We start from the raw sequence: 22,294 nt of genomic DNA, 5'->3' as shown, positions 1-22,294 counted from the left end.
TTTAAATACCTGTTCTCAGCTGATCCACCCCACATCATTCAGTGTCAACAGAACAAGTATGCCCACCCCTCTCCTCATTCCATAGCAGGAAAGGGGGTTTTTGGCAGACTCCCTGAGGGGAGTGGTCCCGTAGATCTTCCTTAAGACTACCCACTGGTAGGGCTCTGGGGGAGGGAACCTTAAGTGTATTGTGGAATTTCTTGTAATTCATTATTGCTGTTCCTCCAACATCTTCACTTTCCCTTGTGATGAGCTGTAAACTAATTTGTGAAACAAAAAGGAGAGTGAACAGGTAAGGCAGGCACTGCTGACATTGATAGCAGGACAAACATTTTGTGAAATAATAGGAAATAAATAACCATTGGCTTCTGTTCCTATTTCCTGACACAGAGCTCCTAAATTGCTTGTAAATTCCTTGTGATAAGAGTGTCTTTTGTCCTAATGAGGTGACTTTGGATAGATTCCTGAATTGGGGCTGGTCACCAGAAAGACCAAGCCATGATCAGAAACTTGGGACTTTCAGGTTCAATTCCTACTTTGGGGAGAGGGGCTGGCAATTGAGTTAATAAATAATCAAACCCTCATTTTAAAAAAAATCCCTAAAAGTGCAGGGTTCAGAGAAATTTCCAGGTTGGTGAATGGGTCTACAAGCTGGGAGGTTGATGCTTTCCAACTCTATAGGACAGACGCTCCTTTGCTCGGGACTCTACCAGAACTCACCCTGTGTCTCTTCTCTCTTGTTCATTTGTATCCATTAGAATATCCTCTGTAATAAATCAGCAATAGTAAATCAACTGTTTTCCTGAGTTCCATAAGCTGCTTTAGCAAATTACTTAACCCGTAGAGAAGGTGGTGGGAACCTCTAATTTTAGCCAAGAAGGACATAAGTGGTACCAACCTGGGGACTCACTGCTTGTGACCAGCATCTGATCTGGAGTAGGGGGCCATCTGGTGGGGTCTCTGATAAATCTGTTTAGTGTCAGAAATGAATTGAATTATAAACCATCCAGCTGGTGTCGGAGAATTGGTGGGCGTGGGAACAAATCCACTCATCTGGCATCAGGAGTATTATGACAGCGTGAATTGAGGAAAACTGTGTATTTTTCAGAGACACCTTTGTGAACTTTTTTCCACAAATCAAAGAGTTCATTTAGAAGCAGGTTCCAAAACTTGGTTTCAGGTTTTAAAATTGGCTAACTTTTATAAACCACCTGGGGGTAAGAGTGGGGTAGGTGCCTGCATATGTGTTCAGACATGTCTGACTCTTTGTGTTTGGAATATAGCCCACCAGTGTCCTTTAGTCCACAGGGTTTTTCAGGCAAGAATATTGGAGCAGGTTGCCATTTCCTCCTGGGGGATCTTCCTGACCCAAGGTTTGAAACTGCGTCTCCTGCATTGCAAGTGGATTCTTTACCACTGAGCCATCAGGGAAGCCCATCGATAGGTGAGGACCCAGGAAACATGCCAAGTGTCAAGCTCAGAGAAAATTTTGCTAAATGAAGGATATATTTGATCCTAGTTTATTTTTAATATTGATCTGTATAAATATTATAGGACTTCCCAGGTGGTTCTAGTGGTAAAGAACTTACCTGCCAATGCAGGAGACATAAGAGATGGAGGTTCGATCAATCCCTGGGTAGACAAATATTCTCATAGGTAATTGGCCTCCATTAAGAGTATCTTTCTTTTTCATATATATATTTTAAACCAAGGTATAAGTGATGCACAACATATTAGTTTGGGGTGTACAACATAATGATTTGATATTTGTATATATTGTGAAATTATCACCACACTAAGTCTAGTTATACATCACCGTGCACAAACTTTTTTCTTGTGATAAAAACTTTAAGATTTGTTCTCCCAGCAACTTTTAAATACACAACACAGAACTATTAACCACAGTCAATGTGGTGTCCATCTCCATGACTTATTTTTTTTATAACTAGAGATTTGTACCTTTTGACATTTTTACTCATTTCAGCCCTTACTCCCTCCCTGCCTCTGGCAACTACTGATTTGTTTTCTGTATCTATGAGCTCAATTTCTTTGTTTTTGTATTTCACATATGAGTGAGATTATATGGTATTTGTCTGTCTCTATCTGACTTATTTCACTTAGTGTAATACTGTGAAAGTCCATCCATGTTGTGAAATAATGGCAATATTTCAATCTTTTTTATGGCTGAATATAATCCATTGTGTGTATATGTATCATATTTCCTGTATTCATTCATCCAAAGGTGGTCACATAAAGTCTTTACATGTCTTGGTTATTGTAAGTAAAACTGCAATGAATGTGGGAGTACCTAAATATTTTTGAATTCATGTTTTTGTTTTCTTTGAATAAATGCCCAGATATGAATCGCTGGCTTACATGGTAGTTCTATTTTTAATTTTTGAGGAAACTCCATGCTGTTTTCCCTGATGGTTGCACCAATTTACAACAGTGTATGAGAGTTCCTTTCTCATCGCATTCTGCTAACACTTGCTATTTCTTGCTTTTTTGTTATGGTAATTTTAACAGGTGTGAGGTGATATTTCACAGTGGTTGTTGATTTGCGTTTCCTTGATGATTAGTGATGCTGAGCATCTTTTCATGTACATGTTGGCCATTTGGATGTCCTCTTTGAAAAAAATGTCTATTCAGATTTTCTGCCTATTTTTCAATTAAATTTTTTTCAAAATGAGTTGTAGGAGTTCATTATATCTTTAAGATATTAGCCCTTTATTAGATATAGGGTTTGTAAATATTTTCCCATCCACTTCCCCAAATTTTCATTTTGTTGATGGTTTTAAATCACATTAAAAAAAATAAAACTCATTACATAAGTTGCCTTTATAATTATTGTTGTTTTGCCAAATTTAGAGGCTAAAAATTTGCAGGCCTCCTCTATTTCATTTAATCCTGATAGCATATAAATGTATCCAATTAAATACAAAGGAGCTTCATCAAAAGGTTCTTCCTACAAGTCAAGATGTTCCAAAACTCATAAACTTTCAAAATTAAATCCAGGGCATAACTGGATTTAATTTTAATCTGTTCAATTTAATTCCTCCTTGGCTTTAATAGAGGAAAAGCCAGAAAATGTGTTGCTTTCAACAAAGTCAATTCACTAAAATCTTCAAAAGTTGACATTTTTGGCACTCCATTTGTTTTACCCTCTGATTAAAGATTTTTCAACTGATCTTGGAAGATAAGTATAGTTGAAACTTATTGGACTGACTTACCAATAAAGTTCCGGAACATTGTAGGATACTAAGATTGGTTTACAAGGTAGTTCTCCAATGTCTTAAGTCATTTCCCAAGTCTAAACAATAATGGGCAACTGTATTATTTTTGCTAGGGCTGCCCTAGGAAAACACCTCAGACCGGGCAGCTTAAAAAATGGAAATTTATTTTCTTGCAATTCTGGAGGGTAGAAATTCGAGATCAAGGTGGGTTGATTTCTTCTCAGGCTCCTTTCCTTGGCTTATAGATGGCTGTCTTCCTCTGTGCTCATTTGGTCTTCTGTCCATACATATCTATGACCAAATCTCCTCTTTTTATGCAAACACCAGCTATATTCAATCAGGGCTCACCTCAAGACCTCATTTAACCTTAATTGCCTCTTTAAAGGCCCTGTCTCCAAATAGTCACATTCTGAGGGACTGGGGGGTTAAAGCCTCAATATATGAATGGGGGTGGGGTGGGGCAGACAATTCAGCCCATAAGAGCAGCAGAGAGAAGCAGCACACACTGCCAGGTCATGCTTTGTAGGACATCACCCACCAACCCCTCCTCTGTTTCATTGTCTAGAATGTATTCTCCTTGCACATCTACATACCTAGTCCCTGGTATGGCCTCTGACCCCTCCAAGGTTTAAGTGGAAGCCACAGAAAAACAGGAGAATCAGGAACGGACTTGCTTGTTATTGTTTAGTTACTAAGTCCTGTCTGACTTTATGAGACCCCATGAACTGCAGCCCACCAGGTTCCTCTGTCCATGGGATTTCTCAGGCAAGAATAGTGGAGTGGATTGCCATTTCCTTCTCGAAGGGATCAAACCTGATCCAGGAGTCAAACCTGCATCTCTTGCATTGGCAGGTGGGTTCTTTACCACTGAGCCACCTGGGAAGCCCCTAAGGGCTTCCTTGCTTTGTACCAGTTTAACCAGGCTTTGACTCTTCTTTGGCAGATATTTAAAGCCAGTTATCTGGGCTCCATGGTGAATGAGCAAAGCTGATTCTTTTTCTTAGGGCGCATCTCTGTGGCTGTTTCCCTTCACAGAATATTCTTTCCCCAGATCTTGGTGGAGTTAAAGCTTCCTTCACTCAGGTCCATGCTCAGAGAGGCCCTGCTGATTGGGTTACCCAAAATATTCAGGTCCGCCTGCCATCTCCCCTCTCTCGGCTTTCTCTTTTCCCAGCCCTCTCTCCACCCACAATCCTTTCACATATCTACCTCTTTGTTGCCAGTCTTGTCTCTTTAGAATGGAAGTTCCTCAAGGCCAAGGTTTGTGACCATTTTCTTCATTATCTATCTCCAGTACCTACTACTACATGCTTGGCTACAGTAGATGTTCAAGAAATGTTGGAGGGACTGAGTGAGTGAATTCATGAGCACATGAAGACCTCTATATATTATTGAGAGGAGAGTTGGCAAGTCGATATTGGGGAGCAATTTCTCTGGCTCAACAGCTTTGGCATTGCTCGTGGTTTTGGCACATGGAGCGGCCAGCAGCTTGAGTGATGACAGTGGGGAACATGTGCTCTCAATAAACCACATGGCTCCTCTGTGTTGAGGACATATTATCTGGAGGAACCATCAGGGTGTGTAGAGGTCATCACAGGCCACCTTATCTAAAGAACATATCTGAAGGAAGGATTCTGGAAAGTGGAAGGAAGTCCAAAAAATGGAGCCAAGACTTGGATGCTCCAAAGGGCTTTCATGACCTTAATGTATTTCCTTTCTGGGTAAGATATTCTCCAACCACCTTGCAGGGGCTGGTCCATAATTTCTGCTTGAAATGGAATCCATTATGAATATGTATGTAGAAAACATTACAACTTTTAAACTGAAATAGGAAAAAAACATCTGGATTACTTGGCAATATATATAGAAGTCTGGCCTGATGATGAACCCCAGGCACTGTAATTTGGACTGCGTGAGGGGTGCGATTTGTCACAGAATCAATCCTCAGGGACAGAGTCAAAATTTGTGTATGAACAAGGAAGTCTAAAACCAGATAAGCAGCTGTAGATTTTCCTGGATTAGACCAGTCATTATCTCAGGTTTAAGGTAAACTTGAGTGCTTTCCTCCCCAAGCTAATATATTGATTAAGTAGAAGCCAGAGCAATCACTTGGAGCCCTGAGTGGTTGGGGTTCTTTGACTGACTACAAAGGGAGCTAGGAAGGCAGAAGACAGCTGTTCAATTCCTCTAGACCTTGATAGTTAGAAAGCAAGGGCTTCCAACTATGCATGTTACAGTGGAGAAGCAGGAAAGGAAAGTTCTACCAGAGTTGGTTTTATTTTACATATTTTATTTTTGTAAATACTGTGGAAATGTGTCATGCAGAAAACTATGCAAAACTTAATTGTATGGCTGAATATATATTCACATAGTGGATGCACTCTTGATCTGCAAACACAGCTTATGAAACTGCACACTGCACCAGAGACAGCCCCTCCTAGTGTCTCCCTCCTATTGAAAGGTTGTTGCTGAATCAACAAAAAGACACCAGGGTTCTTTGGCCTCTGGAGGAGAAGAATTCAATCCAGGGCCACAGACTTGATCGCTCAGAGCTTTTGTGTAATAAAGTTTTAATAAGTAAAAAGGAGATAGAGAAAGCTTCTGACATATGCATCAGAAGAGGGTAAAAAGAGTACCCACTTGCTAGTGTTAGCAATGGAGTTATATACTCTCCAATGAATCCACAGAATGTCTGGAGATTGTAAAGACCTCACCAGACCTACTCCCATAATTTACATTTTAAGATAACAGGATTAGCCAGAAGGTTTAATCCAGGGACTGTCCTCAGGCAGGATACTTTACTGTTATATAATCCTAAGGAATGTCTGAATTTGGCAATAAGGAGTTCGTGATCTGAGCCACAGTCAGCTCCCAGTCTTGTTTTTGCTGACTGTATAGAGCTTCTCCATTTTGGGTGCAAAGAATATAATCAATCTGATTTCGGTGTTGACCATCTGGTGATGTCCATGTGTAGAGTCTTCTCTTGTGTTGTTGGAAGTGGGTGTTTGCTATGACCAGTGTGTTCTCTTGGCAAAACTCTATTAGCCTTTGCCCTGCTTCATTCCATATTCCAAGGCCAAATTTGCGTGTCACTCTGAAGAAGGAATTCATAGGGCCTGGACCCCATCTCAGGCGTGTCCGTGCTGGTCGTGGCCACCTCTCTAGTGGACTCTGAACTCTGTGCTTAGCCCTGTGGGAATGACAATGGAAGGATAAGACCCCTCTCTGGGCAGGGGAATCTTGAAGAGTGCCTGTGGGAATGACAATGGAAGGATAAGACCCCTCTTTGGGCAGGTCTTGAAGACACTAATCCACAGGCTTATCGGTTATTAACTGGTTGGAATGTAACCGAGGGCTTATTGATTATTAACTGTTTGAACACATAACACGTGAATGATGGGGTTATTGTGATTGTATTTACCCTTCCTTTGTAAGCCTCAAGGGATTTGGGGTGGTGGGTTTGAACACATACACATGGGGTATAAAAGATTTTCACAAATGCTGGCTTTTTCACAAATCCTTGGCTAAGAGGAGACTCTGCCTTGGGCCCGCTGGTGTAATAAACCGCACTCAACTATCTGCATTGTCCTGAGTGAGTTTGTTTCCTGGAACGCGTGGCTATAACAACTCCAGGTGTTTTTTGACTTCCTACTTTTGCATTCCAGTCCCCTATAATGAGAAGGACATCTTTTTTGGGTGTTAGTTCTAAAAGGTCTTGTAGGTCTTCATAGAAGTGTTCAACTTCAGCTTCTTCAGCATTACTGGTTGGGGCATAGGCTTGGATTACCATGATACTGAATGGTTTGCCCTGGAAACGAACAGAGATCATTGTCTCGTTTTTGAGATTGCATCCAAGTACTGCATTTCGGACTCTTCTGTTGACCATGATGGCTATTCCATTTCTTCTAAGGGATTCCTGCCCACAGTAGTAGATATAATGGTCATCTGAGTTAAATTCACCCATTCCAGTCCATTTTAGTTCACTGATTCCCAGAATGTCAACATTAACTCTTGCCAACTCCTGTTTGACCACTTCCAATTTGCCTTGATTCATGGACCTAACATTCCAGGTTCCTATGCAATATTGCTCTTTACAGCATCAGACCTTGCTTCTATCACCAGTCACTTCCACATCTGGGTATTGTTTTTGCTTTGGTTCCATCCCTTCATTCTTTCTGGAGTTATTTCTCCACTGATCTCCATTAGCATACTGGGCACCTACCGACCTGGGGAGTTCGTCTTTCAGTATCCTATCAATTTGCCTTTTCCTACTGTTCATTCCCAAAGAATGCTCAAACTACCGCACAATTGCACTCATCTCACATGCTAGTAAATTAATGCTCAAAATTCTCCAAGCCAGGCTTCAGCAAAACATGAACCGAGAACTTCCAGATGTTCAAGCTGGTTTTAGAAAAGGCAGAGGAGCCAGAGATCAAATTGTCAATATCCACTGGATCATCGAAAAAGCAAGAGAGTTCCAGAAAAACATCTATTTCTGCTTTATTGACTATGACAAAGCCTTCGACTGTGTGGATCACAATAAACTGTGGAAAATTCTGAAAGAGATGGGCATACCAGACCACCTGACCTGCCTCTTGAGAAACCTGTATGCAGGTCAGGAAGAAACAGTTAGAACTGGACGTGGAACAACAGACTGATTCCAAGTAGGAAAAGGAGTACGTCAAGGCTGTATATTGTCACCCTGCTTATTTAACTTATATGCAGAGTGCATCATGAGAAATGCTGGGCTGGAAGAAGCACAAGCTGGAATCAAGATTTCCAGGAGAAATATCAATAACCTCAGATAAGCAGATGACATCACCCTTATGGCAGAAAGTGAAGAGGAACTTAAAAGCCTCTTGATGAAAGTGAAAGAGGAGAGTGAAAAAGTTGGCTTAAAGCTTAACATTCAGAAGACTAAGATCATGGCATCTCATCCCATCACCTCATGGGAAATAGATGGGGAGACAGTGGAAACAGTGTCAGACTTTATTTTGGGGGCTCCAAAATCACTGCAGATGGTGACTGCAGCCATGAAATTAAAAGATGCTTACTCCTTAGAAGGAAAGTTATGACCAACCTAGACAGCATATTAAAAAGCAGAGACGTTACTTTGCCAACAAAGGTCTGTCTAGTCAAGGCTATGGTTTCTCCAGTGGTCATGTATGGATGTGAGAGTTGGACTGTGAAGAAAGCTGAGCGCTGAATAACTGATGCTTTTGAACTATGGTGTTGGAGAAGACTCTTGAGAGTCCCTTGAACTACAAGGAGATCCAACCAGTCCATCCTAAAGGAGATAAGTCCTGGGTGTTCATTGGATGGACTGATGCTGAAGCTGAAACTCCAATACTTTGGCCACCTCATGCGAAGAGTTGACTCCTTGGAAAAGACCCTGATGCTGGGAGGGATTGGGGGTAGGAAGAGAAGGGGACGACAGAGGATGAGATGGCTGGATGGCATCACTCACTCGATGGGCATGAGTTTGAGTAAACTCTAGGAGTTTGTGATGGACAGGGAGGCCTGGCGTGTTGCGGTTCATGGGGTCACAAAGAGTCAGACACAACTGAGCAACTGAACTGAACTGAACTGTTCATGGGGTTCTCAAGGCAAAAATTCCGAAGTGGTTTGCCATTCCCTTCTCCAGCAGACCACATTCTGTCAGACTTCTCCACCATGACCAGACCGTCTTGGGTGGCTCCACACGGCATGGCTTAGTTTCACTGAGATAGACAAGACTGTGGTCCTATGATCAGAATTGGCTAGTTTTCTGTGATTATGGTTTTAGTGTGTCTGCCCTCTGATGCCCTCTCACAACACCTACTGTCTTACTTGGGTTTCTCTTACCTTGGATGTGGGGTATCTCTTCATGGCTGCTCTAGCAAAGTGCAGCCACTGCTCCTTACCTTGGACGAGGGGTATCTTCTCAGGGCCGCCCCTCCTGACCTTGAACATGGAGTAGCTCCTCTTGGCCCTCCTGCATCTGCGCAGCAGCTGCTCCTTGGAGGTGGGGTAGCTCCTCTCGGCCATTGCCCCTGACCTCGGGTGTGTGGTAGCTCCTCTTGGCCTGCCGTCCCTGACCTCGGACATGGGGAAGTTCCTCTCGGCCGCCTCCCCTGACCTCGGACATGGGGAAGCTCCTCTGCACCGCTCCTGCGCTGTTGCAGCCTGGCCCTCTCGGTCGCCACCCCTGACTTTGGGCAGGGGTAGCTCCTCATGGCCACGCTTTTGCCTGCTCTGTTGCAGCTGAAAAATGTTTGTCCTTTCTTCCTCCTTGAGTATTCCAGACCTCTCTCTCCTTGGGGACCCCTAGACTTCCTATCAACCTACCTAGGAAATGACTCTCTATCACTGCCCCCTGCCATAAGGGCAATCATCATGGTGACTTACAAGAGCGGTGTCTTTGACCTGTTCTTTCTCTCTGCACAAATGGAATCACACACGTATTCCCTCATGTGAGTAGCCTTCCTCACTCAACACCAAAACTGCAAAGTTCAAATACATTCTGCAACTAAACCTCATCCAGTCTCGCTGTTTTCCACCACCGAAGACTATATCAAGATTCATCCATCATCCCTCACATATGACCACCTGGACTGCTCCAGTTTGTGACCACTGCAAACAGTGGCTCCATGCACACCCACAGTTGTGTTTTTTGGTGAGCGTATGTGTGCAATTTAGTTGGGTATATACATAGGAGCAGAACTCCTCAGCCACAGGTTCTTCTCAAGCAGCAGGTTTAAGTCCAAACTCCGTAGCACAGAGCCCAGTGCCCTACATCCCATGAACCTGTCGTCAATACCAGACCCATCTCTTGTATCCCACTGTGCAATACCTAAAGACTGATCTCAAAAGATATCCCATCTCCTATGCCAAGGCCATTCATTCCCTTGCCTGGAACGCCTTTTCACTTTCTTGCCTAACAAACTCCTTCTGATTCTTCAAAGTTCAGCTTAAATGTTAGTGAGCCCTTCCCCGAGGGATGCCCTTAAAGGGAAGATGGTTAGAGGATCCATTTACGGAAGAAATCACTTGAGGCCATGATTGCAGCTCTCTGATAAGCTGTTTTTTGTTTTTTTAATTTAAACTAATGCTTTAATTTTTAAACAAAATATTTGTTCATTAAATAACACTGAAACTAGACAGGAAAAATGTAGTACAGAAAAAAATAAAAGATACCCAACAGAAGTGCTGTTGCCATTACAGACTGCTTATGCGCCATAATCCTCGTGCTAAAGTTCATGATGCCCTAGCAATCCTCAACATTTCTCAACAGCATTACTGACTCTGTTGCTGCTGCTGCTAAGTCGCTTCAGTCGTGTCCGACGCTGTGCGACCCCATAGACGGAAACCCACCAGGCTCCACTGTCCCTGGGATTCTCCAGGCAAGAACACTGGAGTGGGTTGCCATTTCCTTCTCCAATGCATGAAAGTGAAAAGTGAAAGTGAAGTCGCTCAGTCGTGTCCAACTCTTAGCTATCCCATGAACTGCAGTCTACCAGGCTCCTCTGGCCATGGGATTTTCCAGGCAAGAGTATTGGAGTGGGGTGCCATTGACTTCTCCAATTACTGACTCTAGATACTCATAATTTTCAGTGGCTACATAACATTTATTGCATGGACATATTATAACTTGTTTAACTCTTCCCAGTTGAATTGTTTCCAAATTTTGTTATCATATGCAGAGTGCCAACAGGCACAGAACTTTGTCTTCACTTTTATTTATTTCCTTGTGAGAGATTTTCAGAAGTTGCCTATGCAGAACAGATAAGATTTGTAAGATTCTTTATACATATTATCAGGTTGCTTTACAGAAATGTTAGACCAGTATTCCCACCTGCAATGTATTAGAGTTTGCTTCACAGCACCTTAGCCAGAATTATATATCTTTAATTTTTTTTTTTTTTTTTGCTTATTCTATTGGGTTTTCTTGTTGTTTCTTGTTGTTATACTTTAACTTCTTTAATAGTTCAGTTGATCATTTTCCTTCATATGCTTACTGGCTATTTGTGTCTCTTCTTCTATGAGCTAAGTGAGACTCAACCTGCCTAAAGGTACAGAACTGAACATCAGTGAAGATGTTCAATAGTAAGAAGATTCATTCACTTCATTCATTGATTAAACTGAGCTACTGTATAAACTCTTACATAAGACTATTTGTCACATTGTTTAACTTTTAAGAAAACATGTTAAAAAACACATAAGGAAGAACTTAATTCACTCAACACTAAATGCTACCCATTATGTACCATTACAGTGCCAGAGATGGTAGACAAGATAAATTAAACATATTTTGCTCTCAAGATGCTAACAAGTTAAAGCATAAAGAGTGTAAAACAGATGTTTGGTAGACAGCAGGAAACTCAGAGTTCACTGTGCACTTAGAGGAGTGGATCCATCTCAATCCCATGAAGCAGAGACATCAGAAACAGGAAGAGATTTTGAGAGAAACATAAGAGTGAAGGGGTTGCAAAGAGTCAGACATGACTTAGCAACTGAACAACAACAGTAAGAGTGAGAAGGAGTTTATAAGGCAGAAAGATAAAGAGCAACCTTGTCTAACAGGTACAAGCTATTAAGGGATCCTCCTCTACCCTATAGGCCTACAGGAATAGGTCATATGCTAGGAGAAGAAGGTGCATTAGGAGATTTTAAGAGCCAGCAGTGGTTAGCCTGAGGCAAAAATATGAAGTTTATACGCACTGATAAGGAATTTGGACTTCTCCTATTTTTTGGTATGGAGACAACATTTCAAAACAAGAGACTATTATGATCATTCTTATTTTGCAGCTGAAGAACTGAAGGTACAGAGAGGTTAAGTGATTTGCCAAGTTGTAATGTTAGGAATTGAAGGAATTTGAAACCATCTCATCTGACTCCTGAAATAGGATTTTGTTTTGTTTTTTTTCCCACAATGTTATATAATTCTTCCCATTATTCCACACATCCTCACCATTATCCATAGAAAGTAGATCCTGGAACTGTACTAAGTGCTAAAGACAGCAGGAGACAAACCTCTTCTGTTTTCTGTCTGCCTCACACCTCCACACCTGACATCTGCCCCACCCCACCCCCACCACAGCATCACATACTCAGCAAGAGAGGAAAAGCCTCCCATTGACCCGGCAAAGACCAAGATGTGGGAAATGATACAGTGGATGCTGGGATCTCAACATACTTTGTTGCAGTCTCAGAAACAAAGAATATATTGACCAACAATAAGAATACTAATTACACTTTTATTTATCTTCTCACAAGTTTGTATGGCTTCAGATACCAAAGATTACAAAAATAATTTATCCAAAGTGATTCACGAGCATTCCTAATCACATAATTAGCCTTTGTACGTTGGATGAAAGTGGGGAAAAATGCTTTTTTCCCTGGTCTTCAGGATAATCATTTTCTGTCCTTTACTAAGACCCATTGTTTGGGAAGTTTGAGCTGTAATCTAGAAAAGCAAACTCATACACAGTTCAGTACAGGGTGTGGTGGTGGAGTGCATGCTTAGCAAATCCCTTTCCCTGACAGCAGCCATAAACATAAGTTTTCACTTCTATATCATCGCTCTTTTCTTCACTTTGAATGACTTGGCCGCCAAAGTTAAAGAAAACGTGAAAATACCACCTATATATTTTTTTTTTTCACCTATATTTTTAAGATCTATTGTTTCCTTCCCAGCACTTCAAAGTTACTGGAGATATTTGGCAGGTCTGTTCAGTTTCTATGAATTACTCCTGTACACACAGAAGAAGCAAGGAGCTGAAAGGTCTGACAGGTAAGAGGTGTGCTGTGTTTTGGCAGGCTGTCTGCTGGAGAGAGTCTTATGAAGAACAGTCAGTTGGTGAATCTTCCGCCTAGGATGGTGTGAGGGACCTCTCCAGAAAAGGCTGGAATTCATTAATCCCCATTCGGAGATGGCATGTGAAGCCTCCTTATTCTTCTGCAGCCTGCTAATTGCTCAGGAGATGCACATTAACCCTCTGACCGAAGCCCAGTGCTAGTCACAGATATCTGGTGGCAGAGAATTACTTCCACCTTCAAGTTCTTGACAAGACAACCCCTTTATTTGATTTTTTATGTATAAAATACATTTAAATATCTATATTTATGGCACTTACATACTATTTATTTTGATTCCCCATTGATTCTTTATAGTCTGCCTTTGTGCATCATTCTTGAATTTTTTTTTCTTAAAGAGCACTTTCGCTTTTCTCAAAGGGTCACTGTATGTATATTTGAGAAATGCTGGCAAAGGATATGAGCATTTATTATTAATTTGCACTGGCTATGAAAAGTGGAAACAGTGACATATTTTCTTTTCTTGGGCTCCAAAATCACTGTGGACAGTATGACTGCAGCCATGAAATTATAAGATGCTTGCTCCTTGGAAGAAAAGTTATGACAAACCTGCTGCTGTCGCTTCAGCCGTGTTCGACTCTGTGTGACCCCATAGATGGCAACCCACCAGACTCTGCCATCTCTGGGATTCTCTAGGCAAGAACACTGGAGTGGGTTGCCATTTCCTAGACAGCATAAAAAGCAGAGAAACCACTTTGCCAACAAAGGTCTGTCTAGGTCAAAGCTATGGCTTTTCCAGTAGTCAAGTACGGATGTGAGAGCTGAACCATAAAGAAGGCTGAGGGTTAAAGAACTGACGCTTCTGAACTGTGGTGTTGGAGAAGACTCTTGAGAGTCCCTTGGACAGAAAGGAGATCAAACCAGTCAATCCTAAAGGAAATCAGTCCTGAATATTCACTGGAAGGACTGATGCTGAAGCTGAAGCTCCAATACTTTGACCACCTGATGTGAAGAGCCGACTCATTGGTAAAGACCTTGATGCTGGGAAAGATTGAGGGCAGTATGAGAAGGAGGCGACAGAGGATGAGATGGTTGGATGGCATCCTTGACACAACGGACATGGATTTGAGCAAACTCCAGGAGACAGTGAAGGACAGGGAAGCCTGGGGTGCTGTAGTCCATGGGTTGCAAAGAGTTGGACACATCTAAATGAATGAACAACAACAATAACAATGAACTGCATTCTCTAAAAATCTACCTCTTTTCACCTGAGATATAATAAACAGCAAGATGAGGTTAACTTCTGGAAAGACACAGCCAGATATTTGAGTTTTAAAGAGAAGTTTCTAAAATTAGATGATTTTCAAATTATTCAGAATAAGGTTCAAAATAACATACGTCTAATAATCAAAACAAAGATGCTTGTTTTGCCTATTAAAGTTTAGATGTTGACTATTTATTGTATTTTTTATGGGTAACAATGTGGTATTGATTACCAAGATCAGTCAGAGATAAATAAACACAACTATGGAAAATTTCTTCTGATATATATATACACATACAAAATGAGATTTGAGTTTCTGTTTTGTAGCTTGAAGCCATATATGTAATAATCTTTTTAAAGATTTATTGATTCTTCTAGGAAAAAGTAATTTTCTTTGGAAACTAAGAAATAGTACCTTCTGTTTATTGTGGAGAGAACATCTGCTAATTATGATTTTTTTCTTAATTCAGGAATCTTTAAGTGAACAAAAAAAGGGTATTAACCAATAAGAGAAACATTAGGACATCAGTAGATAAACAAGTGAAGAGCCTGACTGGGAAAACAGACAAAAGAAAATATGGCTGGAGGAAAAGGGTAAAAAAAAAATTATGGTTAAAAGTGACTGGCATAGTTACTAGGGAGAGAAAGTTGCATTTTGCTTAGGTAAGCACTAAGTGGGCCATTCTAGATTATTAAAAAATAATAATATTTTTATTATATTATAATAATAATCTATATGGCCAAGTGGAAGTGAGAAGGGGACTACAAACCTCAGAGAAACACAAGGCAAGAAGCCCAGCCCTGACTGAGGGCTCTAGAAGGGGAAGTTGACAAGGTGTGGTCAGGAAGAGATAGGTCAGCCAGATGAGGGAAGCCAGGATCCAAGAATGCAAGGGACCAGGGACACGTTCCCAGAAACAGGAATGGCTGTGCCCGTTTATGATGGAGATGGCTTACATTTAATCTTTAGGTTGTTTGCCATGCTAAGATGTTTTGTTTACTTGCAAAACGTCCACCTTGCCTTTTGCTGCCCCAGGTATGAAGAGTGTTTTAGGGAGATGGGGAAAGGGAAACAGAGTGACAACAGTCACATGAAGTAAGACATGGGAGAAACAGAGGATTCCACTGATTTGAAAAATATGAATAAGAATCGACTGGATGAAAAATATCAGATCTTCAGACCTGTCACAGTGGACACCAGGTTTCCATCACCCAAGAGAACTGCAGCTATTTCAATTTAAGTAAAATGGAACAGGTGAAACCAGCAAGCAAGGGAGTTTGCTAGCATCCTTGCAGCTAATGTGAAGATAACAGACTCTTCCTCAAAAGAATAAAAGAAAGACAAATTAAAATAAGCAGTGGGTACTATTTTAGCTACAAAATTAGGGAGGAAAAATGTTCACGATGAACTAGAGTCTTGACATTTCACATCTTCATCTGTCACTGAAGGCACTGGAAAAGGAACTGACCTTTTAGAAAAAGCAATTTAGCAATTACATATTAAGAGACATAAATATGACAATATACATGGACCAGTAATTCCCCTATGGGACTAGGGAGATTTTGCTTCAATTTTACCCAGATATTCACTGACATAGGTCAGCAGTGGGCTCCTGCTGATAGTGGTCACACAGCATTAACCACACAGGGAATAGCAGTCAAAAAAAAATCATACAAATATGAAGATGATATCATCGCTATTTACACAAGTTAAACCTTAGAAACAATGAGATTGATAATTATTTGATTTCACTGATTTGCCTTGTTTTTTCCCCAATCCCACTGAAACTGGCAAATAATTATTATTTTTTAAAAAGGAACTCCTCTATCAGCCCTGAAAAATTAGGGATGTCACTGTGAACAAGTGGAAAATACTTTGTCATTTTTAGACTGTATAGCTGTATTCGAGCAAACTGCCCCCATTTCAACACAAGCAGTGGAGAGACCTCACCCAGGAAATGGGTGCACAGGATACCCAATGAGCTCTGGGAAACCCCAGACACCAGAAGAGAGAAGGCCGGCCATCAATCAGCCCGTGGGGTGCAGAGGTGATACCCGCTTAAGAGATGCTGATAGCGGGGTTATGCTGACAGTGGTCAGGCTGCCCTAGCTACACCCTGGACAGTAGCAAAAGCCAACCACTGGAGCCCAGCAGGGATGGCTCCCCACTACCCCCCTTCCACCCACGTCATTACACCTCTGGAGGGTGGCTGGGTCAAGTCAGACCTGTCCTCCTGGACTAACAGCTTGCACAGCAGACTAACAGCCTGCTCCATCCCCAGTCCATGCTGGGGCTCAGGCCTCACCATGCAGAGCAACACTTCAGTTTCAAAAACACAGTCTCAAAAACAAAACAAAACCCTCTTCAAATCCTGATACTGAACAAACACACAACTTCTCCTTAAGTTGAATAAAGGAAAATCACTGGATAAATATACCATAGTCTGTCAAAGGACAAATAATAATAACTTGTTAAAGAATAAGTGACAATAATAATATAAAAATATTATACATAATAATAATAAGTGACAAAGTTAAAGGATAATTTTTTCCAAATGCAGGGGACTCCAGTTCACTCCCTGGGTTGGGAAGACTCCTTGGAGAAGGAAATGGCAACCCACTCCAGAATTTTTGCCTGGGAAATCCCATGGACAGAAGAGTCTGGCAAGCTATAATCCATAGGGTCACAAAGAGTTAGACATGACTGAGTGACTGAGCACATTCAGACGTTGAGGATGGCAATCCTTTGGGGGTCACTCTTCTGTTCTGGGTTGGGGCTGTGGAACTCTAGAAGGGGAGATAGTTTAGTGGGTAAAAATGAGTGGCTCCTGTTTTAGTATGACTTCTCACACATCTGGTTTATCTTTGATGTGTTCAGCCACATAGGTCAAAAGGGAAGCTGATACTGAGGTAGAAATTGACTCCAAGTGTTTCCGAACTTTCTTTCACCCTTGACTCCCTTCTGCTTGCACTTGCTTTTCTTTTCCAGCTGTGGACTGCAAGTAACTTTGACCCCATTCCAACTCTTTGTTATATTTGCTGCCATTTTGGTTTTTCAAGCCTTCACTTGTATGTATACTATGTGTATGTCTTTGTAACAATATAGGCTTAAATTTTTGCATGGTTACTTTCATAGACCTTTTCCTTGTGTCTTATTTCATAATTTTTAACTTCATAGTTTTTAAGAAAATTACCCTGAGCACTCTGTTTTATTCTATTGCTCCATCTGCCTGCTATTTCATCAGCAGCATGTGGGTTCCATGTCGGTGAAGAGGAGTGAGGTGATAAGCCTAGGAATCAGGCAGACCCGGATTAGCTGTTTGATCCTGAACAAGTTACTGATCTTGAACAACCACTTTAATTCTGTCACTTCTGTAAAACATGGGTAATAACAGTGCCTATTTCACAGCACTACAGTTAGAACAGAAAGAAAATAATGTGCACAAAGTGGTTAGCATAATGCCCAGCACATCACAAGCTCTCAACAAATGATAGTTTATCATCCTCATCATCACTAGCTTTCTCTAAAAGGAATTTTGAAACTCAGTAGTTCACTTCATAATTCATCTTTTTCAAGCAATTTTTGCCTATTTTTTCAATATTTTGCAGTCAAATCAATTTATAAAGTTCCAAAAATCTGCTGGGATTTTAAAATTGTAATTATGTTAACCCTTTAAAATAATAGGGTCATTATCTTTAAAAGATTCAGTATTCCCACCTGAGAACACAGCCCATCTCTCCATTTATCCAACTTATATCTATCAGGAAGTCTTTGTCCATTTCTGCATGTCAGAAACTAGACACTATGCAGGAGGGACATTTTTCAAGGAGATGCCCACTGCCCATGTAAGGGGCAAGATTTAGCATCATGCCAGGGTCAGAGAAAAGATGTAACTACAAGGACCCATTTGGAGGGTCTGGAACATGCAGACACTGAGAAAAAGACTCATAGCTACAGAATGAACGTTTGTGTGTCTCTGACAGCCATCTGCAAACCAGGCAGTGGGCTCTAACCAGATACCGTGATCTAGGATTCCCAGACTCCAGAACTGTGAGAAATTCGAAGTCACTCAGTTTGTGGTGTTCTGTTGTAACTACCCAAATGGGCCAAGACATTCATCTTGTTTCGACTTCAAATTGTGCTATTTCGCCAAGTCTTCCATTAATTGCCATCAAGTGTTAGTTGATCAAGTGTGTCTAAGTCCACACTCAGGCAGAGCAGCACAGCGCAGCCTGGGGTGGCCTCTGGAGAGGGTGGGAATTACCTGGTGAAAGGAGAGGAGCAGGCCCTGGAGACAGGCCACTGACTGAGTGGACCCTCAGGATGGACTTCTGGAACTGTGCAAACGAAGATTCCGTTTTCCTCCTACCCTGCCTCTCAGTCCTCAGTCCTTCTCAGGCCTCACAAGACAGGAGGAGAGGCCTCTGGTAGGAAAGCTAGAGACTAGACCAGCATTCTGAGTTAAAAGAAGCATTTCCCCCCATGTTCTCTCCTGCCTGCTTCTCTCCCTGTGAAACGACCTGATGCATGCACCTTCTCCCACTGATTTCAATCTGGAGATTGGAGGGGTTGGGCAGGAAAGAAAAACTGAAAACTGATCGTTTGTTCTGAGCTTAAGGTAGGAGCAGGAGGAAAGGAAGAGACAATCTCCTGCTTCCATTCCACACTGGGTTGTCTATCTGGAGAGAAGAGTCAGGGTGCCCTTTGCAGGCACTCAGTTGACTTTTTAATAAACTAAGACATGGTTGTTTTATCATGGTGCGGAAAAGGCTGACTCCAGCCTGCTTTGGGGATAAGACCCCTGAAGAGGCTGAGGCCTCCTCTCAAGCCAGGTCCACATGTTTATTCTTGTAAAGTCTCTTCCCTTTCTATGCCGTCCTGACTACATCTTTTGAGATCTCTGAGTCTCAGGCTCTATCCAGTTATCAAAAAGCAACATATACCACACATTTTACATACAGGTGACCCTTGAACAACATAGATGTGAACTGCAAGGGCCGATATATACACTATTTCCCCGCCCTCTGCCCTCCCCAATAAATACCTACTAAAGTACTACATGATAGGGGCTGGGGGAATCCATGGATTAAGAACCATGGACATAGAGGGCTGACTGTAAAGTTACACTTGAATGTTCCACTGACCAGAGGGTTGGTGCCTGTAACTCCTGAGTTAGGGGGGTCAGCTGTACTCACTGCTTCCACTTTCCTGTCCTCACAGAGGGAGCGGCAGCCTCGGGAAGGAGCATTTCCAGCCCCGCTCCAGCCAGTCCCCATTCCAAGCCCTGCTGCTCGCCCTTCCCCACCATTGCATCTCTTCACAGGCAAGCAGATCAGCTTCTTCAGTGGTGGCACATAAGGTCGGTGACAGGTGGTTAAGTAGGAAAAAAGGGACTCTGGGGGAAAAGATGAAGAGGCCAACTAGGAAGGAGAAAGTTTGTCCAGGAAATAAGAAAGGGTGCCAAGAGTCCTGGAGCCTTAATTCCATTGAACATCGAAGAGAATTCCATCGAAGCAAGCACAGACACCAAAGGGCACCGGTCACATTGGCAGAGCAGTTTCAGTGGAGTGCTGGTGAGGGGGCCACATTCCAGGGGATCAGAAAGGACCAGGCAACAAAACAACAGCAACTCAACGGACCACTCTTTGTTTCTTTTGCCTTATTTGATACTTTCAAAAGCACATCAGGAGGACTCCCCTGGTGGTCCAGTGGCTAAGACTCTGTGCTCAAAATATATGGGGGCCCAAGTTCTATCGCTGGTCGGGGAACTAAATCCCATGTGCAGAAATGGTACAACTTGGGGAAAAAAAAAAAAGATCCCACCTGCCGCAACTAAGACCAGACACAAACAAATGAATAAATATTTAAATATTAAAAAAAAAAGAAAGCATTTTAAGTAACTCATGAACCCAGTAGTCCACTTCACAATTCATCTTTTTCAAGCATGAAACACAGTGATAAATGTGTATCATCATCCACCTGAAAAACACTACACAGTCCATGCTACTGCATCTACTGCACTGTGAAGACCACTCTTTGGAGAAGCTTGATTCTGAAGGACAGAATGGTTTGAGTGATGTGGGCCGGAGGCAGAAGAAGGCAGGAAAGGCACTTTTGAAACAGACAGCAGGAGGCTGAAGACACAGGGGAGAGTGGAAACGCGCCCAGCAGCCCTTGGGAGGAGGTCCTGGGGACCAGAGACAGGTGACAGCTAGCTTTGCAGGCTGGGCTCTTCCTGAAGGAGTGACTAGCACTTCTCTTTCTCCCACAGGGCAAGTCTAAAAAGAGCATGAGAAACTCTAATACTTTGGTCACCTGATGCGAAGAGCTGACTCATTGGAAAAGACCCCGATGCTGGGAAAGATTGAGGGCAGGAGGAGAAGGGGACGACAGAGGATGAGATGGCTGGATGGCAACACCGACTCAATGGACATGGGTTTGGGTGGACTCCAGGAGTTGGTGATGGACAGGGAGGCCTGGCGTGCTGGGGTTCATGGGGTCACAAAGAGTCGGACACGACCAAGCCACGGAACTGAACTGAACAGAACATTATTAACATCAGCAGGAGGGATGTAGCTCGGATGACACCAGCAAAGCCCATTCACAATTACCAGGAAGTAAAAATAGAATGTAGCTAACAAAAGAAAAGTGTTTATAAAGAAGGCTGAGTGGGGAAGAATTGATGCTTTTGAGCTGTGGTGTTGGAAAATACTCTTGAGAATTCTCTGGATTGCAAGGAGATCAAACCAGTCAATCCTAAAGGAAATCAACCTGAATATTTACTGGAGGACGGATGCTGAAGCAGAAGGTTCAACACTTTGGCCATCTGATGCAAAGAGCCGACTCACTGGAAAAAGACCCTGATGCTGGGAAAGACTGAGGGCAGGAAAAGGGGGCGGCTGAGGATGAGATGGTTAGAGGCATCACCGACTCAATGGACGTGAATTTGCACAAACTCTGGGAAGCAGTGAAAGGAGCCTGGGAACCTTGGGTGCTGTAGTTCACGGGATCGCAAAAAGTCAGACACGACTTACTGGCTGAACAACAACAACAATAAAGTCTAATCATTTTTTCCTCTTCTTTTATGCTGAGTCTGCTTTCACTGCCTCACTGGGTGCCGCGAGTAGAGGTCTCAAGCCCTGGCCCTTCTGACCGGCGTTCCTGGTTCCAAACAGCTGCACGGTGGCCTCAGCTAGGGCTCCTGTACAGACACTGCGCACAGCACTCCACCCAAGATGGCGGCGGCGGGCGGGGTGCAGAGAGGCTGCGCCGCCTCCTGACAGGAGCTTGAGCGGCACAGCTGCGCCTGCGCGCCTCGGCAAAACTACCCCTCCCCCGCGGGCGGTAGAGGGCGCCATAGACAAAGCAACTGCCGGTGGCGGGCGGCTAGAACACGTGCCCTGGAGCGGAAGCTCACGCGTCTTCACTCTTTGATCCGAGAAGAGCGCTTTCCTTGCCTTTGGAACCGAACTCAGTCTCATTCCATTGGCGAGAGCAGGCATAGCGCAGGAGGCCCCTGGTTGTGACCCAGCTCCGGAGGGTTGATGACAGAAGCTCCGTATTTGTTGCCTCGGTAAGTTACTGCGGCGTGATCCTGGAGCGGTCATACTGAAAGGCTCTTGGCTTGGCCGGGTCTCAGGTCAAAGGGCCACTTTGAGTTTCTCCCGCAGATGTCACGTTCTGTCCCCAAGCTCACGATGCAGTGCCCGTCGTGAGGCAGGTAAGGACACCCCACGCTCATAAAGACAAAACCATGTCCTCCAGATGGAAGCAGAAGTTTCCATAAGAGGCCCTGGGGGACAGAAAAACCAAGCAGTGCCTGACGATGTCCGCCCCACCCCACCCCATGTGTTTGTCGTCGCTTCGTGGTTCTCGGTACCCTACACCTGATGCCTTCAGATGTTTGTCTACCTCTGCTCTTTGGCTCAGCAACACACTGTTCTTTTCAGCTTTCACCCTAACTAGGACCAGATCATCTGCATTAGAGAAAAAGAATAAGGC

The 22,294-nt window shown here is 42.9% G+C and overlaps 1 protein-coding gene across 1 annotated transcript in view; it reads right to left on the bottom strand.

Moving 5' to 3' along the window:
* RXFP2 (relaxin family peptide receptor 2) overlaps positions 1–21,795 on the bottom strand; it is a 96,904-nt gene extending 75,109 nt beyond the window's left edge. Inside the window, exons 1-2 of the mRNA XM_070471128.1 lie at positions 21,405–21,795; positions 19,419–19,688 (exon numbers count right to left, since the gene is read on the bottom strand). Coding sequence (XP_070327229.1) covers positions 19,419–19,688; positions 21,405–21,795 — 661 coding nt within the window. The remainder of the gene's footprint in view (positions 1–19,418; positions 19,689–21,404) is intronic.
* Positions 21,796–22,294: the final 499 nt, after the last annotated feature.

Source organism: Odocoileus virginianus, chromosome 8, assembly GCF_023699985.2.
Source record: "Odocoileus virginianus isolate 20LAN1187 ecotype Illinois chromosome 8, Ovbor_1.2, whole genome shotgun sequence".
Lineage (NCBI taxonomy): Eukaryota > Metazoa > Chordata > Mammalia > Artiodactyla > Cervidae > Odocoileus > Odocoileus virginianus.
The sequence above is the reverse complement of the archived record's forward strand: the minus strand, read 5'-3'. Positions and strand labels throughout refer to the sequence as shown.